At 40.0% G+C, this 11,515-nt stretch overlaps 1 protein-coding gene across 1 annotated transcript; it reads right to left on the bottom strand.

Moving 5' to 3' along the window:
• Window positions 1-689: 689 nt before the first annotated feature.
• Window positions 690-10,097, bottom strand: slc1a5 (solute carrier family 1 member 5). The gene is made up of 8 exons (XM_029446108.1): window positions 9,435-10,097; window positions 5,171-5,213; window positions 4,991-5,059; window positions 4,705-4,871; window positions 4,330-4,563; window positions 3,974-4,168; window positions 3,699-3,833; window positions 690-3,238 (listed from the first exon to the last, which is right to left on the bottom strand). The coding sequence occupies exons 1-8, from the start codon at window positions 9,968-9,970 to the stop codon at window positions 3,004-3,006; spliced, it is 1,614 nt and encodes a 537-aa protein (XP_029301968.1). The 5' UTR covers window positions 9,971-10,097; the 3' UTR covers window positions 690-3,003.
• Window positions 10,098-11,515: the final 1,418 nt, after the last annotated feature.

An 11,515-nucleotide genomic window follows, 5' to 3' on the forward strand; every position in this document is an offset into this window, starting at 1 on the left:
TTGTGTTCACCATATTGTTAACGGCATTAAGGAAGTTCTTCAGCCATATGGCAGGAGCCCAGGGGTGGAGGATTTTATGACAGGGCAATCAGGAATGTAACTCGCTTGTTCTCAGACTGGTCCAGTGATGTAGACCAGCATTCCTAGTCATACTCAAGAGAAACCTTTCTGTATTGAACAATAGCTGTCTTTTTGTCAATGCTGCACATATTGTATTCAAAGGTGTGTTTGCATTCCTCTTACTTACCATTGGAGAACTAACATTATTCATATATGGCCCTGTAATTAGATCATGTGTGGTGATTTCTTTGGATGTAAAAACAAAAAAGGATTTTAGTGCATTTTAAAGGTTTCCCCTCTTGCATGCTGCTACAGTATGGCATCTGGACATGACAGCAACATAATTAAGCTATGGCGTTCGTCAGGCAGCCACAACTGTCTTTTGCAGACTGTAGGGCCCGTTATAAGTCACTCCAGAAAGAGGTTTAAACACAGTTGCACCATCTCGCAATGTTAATGAGAGTAAAAAAAAAAACAAATGCGTGTATCCACCCCCGTGATTCAGATCTGCGCCAAAATAAAAAAAGAAGGGGTATGGGTTCTTCCTTAGCCAATGCTACACCCAACGAGTTGTCAAAAATCGGGCCAGTAGTCTTTCCCTTGATGAACAAATCCAGGAGACAATCAAATAAGAAAAAGAACCTTTATTGTGTAAACCCTAAAGACATTAAATTCAGACTGTAACCGGGAAACTTTTTTTTTTTTTTTTAAGCGCGGCCACGCTGATAAAATCATTACAAGTACATGTAGACACACAAATACTATGCTCAGACCAGACAGCCATATGGTGAAAGATCTCAGAACAGAATGACAACATCTTTACAACCTTCCACCAAATGGTTAACATTTTAGACATTCGGCTGTAGTAATAATGAGGCCACAGGCCCACAGTGATTTCATAGAGGACCATCACGACAACAATATAAAGCTGATAAAGAAAACCGACGTGAGAAACTTTGTATAGAACATTAGTAGCATATACTGCTGTCATTTGGTAGAGCTTTCAACAGTCAAAGGTGATATGGATGAAGATAAACATTCAATAGTGCAACAGCAGTTAATCATACATTGCATATGTTGCACACATAATTGCATATGCATGTTGCATTTGAAAATAGACTCAAGTGTGCAGCCAAAACAATTCATACCGGCACCAGAGTCTGAAGTTTCCTAAATGCACACTGCAAAATTGCAAGAGAAAACTCCAAATGGAAGCATCTTGTACATAGGTCTAAACTCACCCACAACATGTATAAAAACAAAATCTACCACCAACCACTTTTTACAAGAAGACTTGGAAGCTGGCAGACAATCAAAATTTGGAGTTACTGACATGTCAAAACATCGGCTTAAAAAAAATAAAACAGTCTTTGGATTTTGATTAGGGAAATAAATAGGCATAATTATCTGACTCAATAACATACGAGAAAGCCTAACACCGATATAACTAGTATTTCATGTTTATGGCCATCATAAGCAAAACAAAGTTTTAATGGAGACTTACAACTCATACAGGTTCCGGGCTTAACGGTCAACACAAACCAGCAGTCCACTGCTGCTATTCCATCAACGTAGAGACAACCTTGTTGTGGAAGGACTTTGTTTTTACTTGCATCACATGAAGTCACACTACGCTTTATAAAACATCAAACAAATGTCCTCATTACAGTCTGTGCTTTAAAATGCATTTGTGCCTTGCCAAGATGCTGGTGACTACACAGTGCAACATCATGAGTAAAATGTCAGCTTTAGTAAAAAAAATTAAATATACATCTCCTTGAAAATGTCGTTCAATGATATCAGGAATTCAACAGTGTCCTTCATGTTTGCTGAGTTGGAGTGATTTTGGTCTCAGAATATAAGACAGTCTTCAAGCCATAGTTAAACCTGAGGTTGTGTTGCCTGCCTTCACACTGGTGTCCATTAGAAGAGGCAGGAGTGCCCTGAGGTCACTCTGTGGCCATACATGTTGACATCATTAGAGTTCTTGGGGAAAAGTTCCTTCATTTAGTTTAGGGACATTGAGAATATCTTTTCCATTTCCTTTTAGTGCTATTTCTTTATAGCGTGAGAAAGGCATCGTACATGAGAACCATTGGCATGGAATAACCACAGACTAAACTATAAGAAAAATAAAAATAAAATGTTTGTGCCTTTTGTTATACAGACATTATGGGCCATTTACATGCAGAGTCTATGGAATATAGCCTAGTTACACTAGTATTTTATATGCTGTGACAAATTGAACAAGATATATATAGTTATAATACATAAGAACTCTGCATGAAAGTGGCCATAATCATGCATAATAAAATTACACATTTCTTTAATTATTAAGATATTAGACTCCAGATGGAACATATGAAAACAGACTGCAAGCTGTGTGGTGGTCTTTAGTCAACTTTTAAAGACAGACATTTTCATGTTTTCCACCACAAAGCTGACCTCATGGTAAATATGAGCAGTGTACACATTGGTTACAGGGGGCCCAATTGGTAACTACATCCACATAACTTCCGTTTCCTAATCATACATTAGTGTAACATTTCTCCTTATTTATAAAATTAAATGTCAGAGGGGCACTGGAAGAGCCTCTTGACATCCCATTGGATGTACAGTGTAATAATAAACACCTGGTTTATACAACTTGGTCACATGATAAAATGCTGTCTTTATAAATTGAAGAGGACAAACCCAATGCAACATTAGTAACCAGCCTAATGCATGTACTGTCCCACAACAAGGAAACAAAAGTCACTGCCATAATATGGACCAGATTAGTGTTGAGGACAGGGAAGGTTTCATTGCATCACAGTGTGCATGTCCATCCTCGCTTGTCTTCTGGGCAGACAAAATAAAAGGATAATGGGCGTTTGAACCTCAGGTTTTGGTTTTGTAGTAGTGTGAAATAAGTGAGTGTCATTGAGAGTGTCATCAGCTGGATTACATGAAAGACTCAGTTTCACCAGCCTTCTTGGCACCTTCTACACTGTCCCTCCCACCTCGCTTCTCAATGAGCGGCGAGTGCTCGGGCGCAGGTGTTGATGGGTCTCCTTCCAGCCTGACCTCGCTCAGCTCTGCTCCCTGCTCTTGTTTGGAAGTGCGGTCCACAAAGTGCTGCAAGAGCCCAGCGCCAAAAGCATCGCCCTCTACATTCAGCACTGTGCAGGTACGGTCACTGAAGAAAAGACAGAATGGATGGCAAGACATTTTAATATCATGATGTTTAAATACAGGGATTCCACAAGTTAAAAAAAATCTATAATACATTTAGGACTTTTTAAAGACCATAAATAATAATCATTTGTATTTTGTGGTCATACTAGCAGAAGTATGAATGAAAAATAAATCACACACGCGCACGTATACATGTATAGATATATAGATATAGAACAGAAAAAGTCTGAAATCTTAAGAAACCGGTAGGGCAGCATGACAATCACCATGGAGATAGATTCATGAATGTGCTGCAGTAAACTCTGGGATGGAAAACTAGCTGAGCAAAGCAGGAATAAATTCAGACGACCATCTTGATTATTTGCAATTAACAAAACGTACGAGTATGTCATAACTGTTGCTTGGCTGTCATTATACGTGTTTATACAAAATAAAAATAATATAAGAGGTTTTGAACTTACACAAGCCAGTCAACGGCCAGGATGAGAGAGATGTCGTGGGTGGGCAGTCCTACTGCCTCCAGGATGATGGCTAGGGTCAGCACACCACCAGCAGGTATACCAGCTGCTCCAACACTGGATGCTGTAGCTGTCACACTAACGCATTGAAGAGGATCAGTTAGAGCAGATTCAATTTAACACCGCATTTTCACACATTAAAAATTCTATAGCGACCATATTTGCATTGAAGTACCTGATAAGGGAGGTACTTGTGTTTCATTGGCTTTAGGACTTACAGGATGGTGATGATCTGGATGAAGTTAAGGGAAGTGTCGTTCAGTTGAGCGATGAAAACAGCAGCCACACACTGGAAGAGAGCAGCACCGTCCATGTTGACCGTCGCTCCGATGGGCAGGATGAAACGGCTGATGTGCTTGGAGACGCCGTTATTTTCCTCCACACACTTCATCATCAGGGGCAGAGTGGCAGAGCTAAGAAACAAGGAATGTGTGAGCGTGACAGGTACATGCATGCGTTTGTAGGGAGAGGAAAGTGAGTGTGTTTTAAAACAGGAGATCTTAATAATAACAACCAGATTGAACAAATGAGTGTGTGCGGGAGTCACAGAAGTGAGCTGCAGTGAGTTCATTACCTGGAGCTTGTCCCAAAGGCCGTTGCCAGCGCTGTGAATATCCCCCAGAGGAAGGTGTATGGGTTCTTTCTTGTAATGACAAAGTAAATGGCGGGCAGAACGAGAAGGCCATGAATGGCATGTCCGATGATACAACAGGCTATATATTTTCCCAGACTGGCAAATAGTGTGGCAACATCCTCCATCTCAACAATCTTGCCAGCTACAAGGAACATGATACCAAGAGGGGCATACCTGTAAAAACAATTGAAAGAAAGGGACAGGTCATTAGATAATTATAGTTCTGGAACATGGCACAAAAGGAAAAGCCTCTAGTATTCAATGACCAAAACATATTGAACAGAAAGCTTCAAGAAACATGCAGGCATTTCTTACCACATGATCCAGGAGACCAGCACCATGGTGGCCTCGTTGAAGGAGTTGAAGAACTTGATGAGGATCTCGCCTTCCTCTCCCAGCTTCCTCAAAGCCACACCAAACACAATGGCAAACACTACCAGACCAAGAATATTCATGCCATCCTGGTCTGTTCCAAAGGGTACCTAGAGACACATGAAAACACACCTCAGGACACAGATCCCCACCAGACACAACAAGATGGTGTCCTTAGTGTAGTTGTGGTCTATTTTATGTGGACAACAAGTCCATTCACGTCGCTCACCTTCTCCACTGTGAAATTGAGGTTTCCATCAGTGCCATTTTTGGTTACTAGCTTGTAGCTGGTTGCATACTGGATGGGAAAGACAGTTTTGTTAGTTCAGTACACTCAGTCAGCTTATCAAAATATTTTCGTTACGCAACTTTTAAATCGTAATTATAGAAATCGAGATGCGGTACTTACTGATTGAAAGGCAGCAGACACCAAGTTGGAGGGAAATATGTTTCTGTGGAGTGAGAAAAAAAACCAATTCAAAAATAATTCCAGTCCTCAGTGTGTGCCAGATGCCTTGGTGGAAATCCAATGAATGAAAAAAAATAAAAAATGTGGCTGTAATTGGAGGGAGAGAAATTGCATGTTTGGGTACTGAAGAGCAGAACACAAGTGCTTGGGCCTTGTTTGTTTGTTTCCCAACCCCCCCCCCCCCCCCCATCTGCACACACAACATAAACAACCCTGACCACTTATATGAATGGACACAGAGTAAGGACACATTTCCTCCAAGGCAAACACATTGTGAAGCCATAAACTGGCCTGTGTTGAGTTCATAGCGGTTTCTGATGAAGTCTGAAATGTTTGCACACCACAGGAGTTTAAAGCAAACAGTCCTACATTCTTTTTGGTGCCGAGACAGCGGCTATCAGTGATAGTCCGAACAATGGATCACAAGATTGATCATGTGGAAACAGCTGAGAGAATTTAACTATTAAGCCACTTTTTTTCCCCCCCACTCTGCCCCCACTTCCAATTGCTATTGTGTTAGGCTATTCATTCTTTGCAAACAAGTGCACACACACACGTTGGTACATAGGTCCAACTGTATATTAAATCTCTAAATAACTCATGAAACACGTGTTCCTGATATCCCTACATGTAATGGATTTAGAATATAATTAAGTCCTTAACTTCACAAGCTCTTTCTAACCATTCATTCCTTTCATTGGGACCATAATGCGTTAGAATTAAACATCATGCGACTGTATGCCATGGAAGCATGAAACAAGATCACAGGCTGAATTCTGGTTGTGCTGCAAAGAGTCATGAAAAAACAAAAACTAAGCTACCAGCCTTTTAAGCCATTATTAGAATATTCAAACTGATTTGTATTACTCAATTTAATCAACCGACTGTTAATTTGGGGTATCACGATTTGATTTAAAATTTTTAGAAAATAAAAGGTCACAATTCGGCAACATTTTTTTCAAGCACTGACGGCCGTTGTTCAGAGTCTGGATTCATAAAGATCATTGGTGTATTGCCCTGACAACTATCATTTCTATTTAACAAGATAGGCTACGTGGCATCAAGCGGATATATCCACCATACGTTTTAGGGAATAAACCACACTAAGGACTTCGCCGTGAGTCATGTACACAACAAACGGGCCATGGACAGAAACTACAGTTCAGGATATGGTGGCTTTTTGCAGGTAAACACAAGCCGTTACCCTTCTGCCAGATGTTAGAACAACTTCACATGATAAAACAATACTGTTTTAGTCCAACTGCTTGACTGGAGCCTAATTACACACACTACAAACAAAAGGCCTCAAATCCATGTTGTGTCCAGACTGATTAAGATCATTTTAGTGTGTGTAAGACCTTGAAGTTTGGAAACGACAGCACAATGTTGCTTTGCATTGTGCATTTTCATTGACTCAAACTTTGCATAAGAGTTGATAAAGCAGAGCCAAACCCTAAATGGAACCTTGTGGCTACTTAATTTCCTTGTACAGGTACAAAACCCAATTCTAATGAAAGAACATATACATGACACTCTTGTGGGAATGCAACGGTTTTTCGAACACATCACTTTCTAAAGACACACCTATTACAAGTTATGAAAAACTCACTTTTTCCACATACACTCAAATGCATCCGGCACTCCAGATAAGACAACCCGGTTATTTGTTGTGGGTTGCCTTATTCAGAAAACATGACTCAAGCTTTTGACATTTGGTTCCCCATGCAGGCTCATTAGAATATACCGTCCCGCTCAGAGTATCTCCACTCACTGCTGAGACAGGCTCCATGTAAATAAACTTGACTAATCGCATAACAAAAGATGAAAGGAGTGGTATGACAACAATCCACAAGGTGGGTGCGTTTCTTTTATGGCGGGCTACTGTTTGAGGAAAGTTGCGCGGACGTCTTTCCAACATCTTGTTACACCAGGATATGGCAACAAGCCGGGAACACGTCATACAGGTCTACATGGAATAGTTAATATTTAGTTTCCTACCAAACAACAAATGATTCAAGGTTCATACTTCCTTTTAGCTGAGCTGGGAATCAACTTGACAATACATTATCTAGCCTGTGTTGAACTTGGATCCACAGGATGTAAAAAAAGAAAGAAAAGATAATACAGTCTACCAAGCTATACAATACCACAAGTACTTTGAATAAAAGCAGACGATTTCTGAACCACTATTGAGCAAAAAAAAAAAAAAAACACATACATCCCAGGGTGACCTTTTACTGTACTGTGTGGACAATGACAGATAAGTTAATAGTGTGTGCGTTTGTGAACAATGACCAGAGCATTTTTTACGCTTTGATGAGCAGCTCCTCAGACAAAGTCTTTCTGTCTTTGTTGTCAAAACTAACTAGGACGCCAACTGAGAGGGATCGTTGTAATGAGAGGCACGGGTCCTGTTATCCTAATAGGATAATGTGTAAGTGTGTTTGTGCGTGTGTGTGGTGGTGGCTTGTGTCCTGCACGAGATGAACATTACTTCACGAACAGCCATCTACAGTAAATCACTTTGAACAAAAAAGGTGCATAAGGGATATTGTATTCAGGAACATCAGTTAACAATAAACTGGATCGCTATACAGATTCTAGAAGTAAATCCCTTTTCATGCTAGCAATGAAACTTGAACGGAGTCAGAGAAAATGCTAAATAGCCCATCTGAGTTGTGTAAACCAGATCATTGTGTTGTAACTTAGATACTGTTAATCTACGAGCGATACGTTTTGCCCGGTTACTCTGGCATGACTAATCTGACTGTGGGCAGCCTTAAAATGGTTTTAGGAGGTGTTGCCAGGGCAGGGTCACACTGCTGGAGGAGAGAGGTTGGAAAATTGTGACTTTTTAAAGAGTACACAATACCATAACTCATGGAAAGCAGCACTGAATTATCCAATTAAACCAGACAAAAGTATGCAATAGAGCGTCAAGTATATAAAGACTGCATGTGAACAATGACTGTTGATTTAAAACATCAAGTCAAGTTTATTTCTCAATAAAAACAGATGTTTTTTTCTGTTTGAAAGCATCAAAGATTATAAATCAACTGTTGAGGAGAGCACATCACAGCCTATAAAGCAAGAGTTTTTACTAAATAAATACAGTCCAATGTCTTATCTTCGTAGGGAAAACATGCATTTAGACAAAGGTTGGAGGTTCAATACACTTAAACCTTTGAGTACACTAATCTACTGCGAAATAGCCGTTGGTTCAGATAAGCAATGCCATCTGGGAAGCTACCCGTTTTGTGGTAATACATAATACATAAATGTTGAAATCTCACTATTTCAGTCTCTGAGTCAACCGTTTGTCCACTGCTGCTTCCCTTTATTCCTTAATAGATGAAGTGTCACGTCTCATGATGCAGCTTCTGATTCCCAAATAGACAGGTTTAAAAGCAGTTTTGTGAATAATGGATACATTCTTGCAAAAAAAGTAAACAAAGTGGGGAAAGAAAAAAAAAAGGCGCAGAGCCAGACTTCTGGCAGATAGCCGTTAGACCACATTCCTCTTTAGCACGTGTCTGTATATTGGTTTTGGTCTTTAAAATATTCTGAACAAAACCATAGCCTACTTCATACGTGTGGTAGTTAGTTGGAACACACTCTGAAATAATCGTAAACTCATCTCTTAAGAGTAAAATTAGAAGAGCAGAGTCGTGCCGATTATATTTTAATGAAGGGAGTTCTCACGACAGAGTTTCACACAGCGACACTCGAGTGGTTAAAAAGGTGTCACGCACGTGAAGCTAGAAAGTCAGTGTGAAAGTGTGAAAACAAAAAACATTATGAAGTCAAGTTTAGTTCTACTGATAACAACGTAAAATAGGACCGTGGTGGTGTCATTGAACAGTCCGGGACAGCAGCCCCTCTGCCCCGGGGAGTTAACGCTCTGAGATGATGCAACTGCAGGTTGACGTTACAGAACAGCACACCCAGCTATGGATACACGTTTAATTTGGCTACTATCAAGTGGTTCGTGCTTCTTTTCACTTTGGGTGTCGTAAAACCAAGACTGGACAGAAGGTAAAGAGAGTCCTGTACTTTACTGAAAGCTAACGTCGATTTACGTTGTGTAACTTATTAGGTTTGACATCTAACTTAGCTCAGGCGTTGATAACCTCATTCATTCATACACAATTATACATCATAAGAGTGTGTGGGTTCAGCAGGTGAGTGTTGGGGATTCACTTACCTGATCAAATCTAAGAAGGAGTCTATCACTTCTTTAGCGACAGGCACCCCTCCATCCATGCCTTGTACCTTGGGTTTGGCTATTGAACCTACCCCAGGGGTTAAAATTAAGCACATCACAACCCCAATAGCAGATGCAATTAAGGTGGTGACCAGGAAGAAGAGCATAGCCCAGCCGCCGAGTTTGCCCAAGGCTTTAGGGTCAATGCTGGCAGACCCGGACACTAAACTGCACACCACGAGGGGAATGATGATCATTTTTAGCAACCGGATAAGAATCTCGCCGGGGAAGCCGATGTAGATGATTTGGGTCCTGGACAGAGCCACGTTGCGTACACCAAGTCCAATACAAACACCGATGAGGACACCAGCAACCGTGAGAATAACCAGCAAGTTGGCCATCACTATCCTCTTCACCCGCTGGGCCAGCGGCTCTTTGCCCTTATTGAGGCTCTTCGTGCCGTTGGCCAGCGCCTCATCGAGGTATGGCTCGCCGTTGGATTTCTTCCCTTCCTCCATGTCCATCTTCTCAGCCATTGTGCGCGTTGAGGTGAGAGTAACTTTAATATTACGAGCACAAACTGCCGGCTGCCCTCGCGCTGACGCTGTTGACGCTGCTGACGCTACTGCTCCACAGAGTGCCGGCTACTTATCTAACCCTAATGTCAAGCCCCCACTGTGACGTAGAGCTGGGCGTGTTTAAATACAGAAACTACCAGCTGTCAATTACTAATCAAACGCGTGATCAAATGTTCCATGACATTCATTCAAACAAATTAAAATAACTATTGGGCGTGTTTCTTTTAAGTCGTTGTATGTATGTGGTATTTGAGGTGGCATTCATATCTAAATCGTTTATTTTGTATTATTTAATGTTTGTAATGTAATTAATGTAATAAAAAATGTTGTCATATAAAATACAATTTCAAGGGAAATGCAATCTCGTCAGTTCCATCAATATATGCATAAGGCTAAAAAGAGAGTTTAAATGGGGGGGGGGGGGGGGCAATGTAAACAGGTCCATTGGTTAGGCTGTAGCCTATGGTTTTGTTTAGACTGGAGGCGTTGTCCATATTATATTTGATTCCTCATGAAACATATTTCAGTGGTGTTCTTTTTAATAAATTGTCCTTAGTCTGTGATGACTTCTTCTGGTTGGATGATTATAAAAAACTTTGTGTTTTACCCATTTTTTGTCACATTTTATTTGTAAAGTTTAAAGGAGAGAAGACAATCCTCTTTGTTTGCAATATCAGGCAAGATGTTCTTTTCTGACACATTTGTTCTATAACAAAGATTTCTTATGTCTGGAAGTCCTGGTGGATTAGAATTTACTTATTTGTGCATGACACAAAAACAGCTTAGTTGTCTCGTGTTGGCTGTGGTAATAATTGCAATTTCCCACAAATAAAATACAGTTGTATACATTCACATTCAGTTTATTGATGGCAAAATGTTTGTCAAAGGACACTTTTATTCTCTGAGACTACAGATTGCATTACAATACAGTTCATTTAGCTGACGCTTTTGTCCAAAGTGACTTACAATAAGTGCAAACAATCATGAGGATACAACTCCGAACAGCAAGAATCTTGCAAGTACATTAGCTTCAAATAGGTACAATCCTTTAAGTGCAATAGCTTAAAATAAGCCAAACAAACAGAAACAATAGAATACAAATTCAACCACTAGCTACAAATAAACCAAACCAATGTAAGTGCAACATACAAGGAACATAATGGATATATATATATATGTTTTTCTTTTCTATTGTGTAAAAAGGTTTTTACAAAGTAATGTTATACTGCATCAGCCTATGATCATTTATGTTTTGTTTATTTCTTATAACAGTAGTTTTACTGGTAGAATAGAACAAATATAGTGTAGTTTGAGACTTTGCAGACAAAAGTAGAGTTTTGCCTTCCAGCAAGCTAGGGATGAAAATAACATTTTCCTGTTTAGATGGGGTATATATATATATATATATATATATGCATGTCTAGGCAGAAAAACTGTAAACTACCTGAAACTAGCTATAAACTAAGTATTGCACCATGCAGTGAAAGCAGCACTGCATGCAAG

Source organism: Cottoperca gobio, chromosome 13 (genome assembly GCF_900634415.1).
Source record: "Cottoperca gobio chromosome 13, fCotGob3.1, whole genome shotgun sequence".
NCBI lineage: Eukaryota > Metazoa > Chordata > Actinopteri > Perciformes > Bovichtidae > Cottoperca > Cottoperca gobio.

Coding starts and splice junctions, on each gene's coding strand:
- slc1a5 (XM_029446108.1), bottom strand. CDS start 9,970: ATGGCTGAGAAGATGGACATGGAGGAAGGGAAGAAATCCAACGGCGAG. Junction 5,060..5,170: donor TGTCTGCTGCCTTTCAATCA/GTAAGTACCGCA, acceptor TTTCCCATCCAG/TATGCAACCAGCTACAAGCT. Junction 4,872..4,990: donor TCAATTTCACAGTGGAGAAG/GTGAGCGACGTG, acceptor ATGTGTCTCTAG/GTACCCTTTGGAACAGACCA.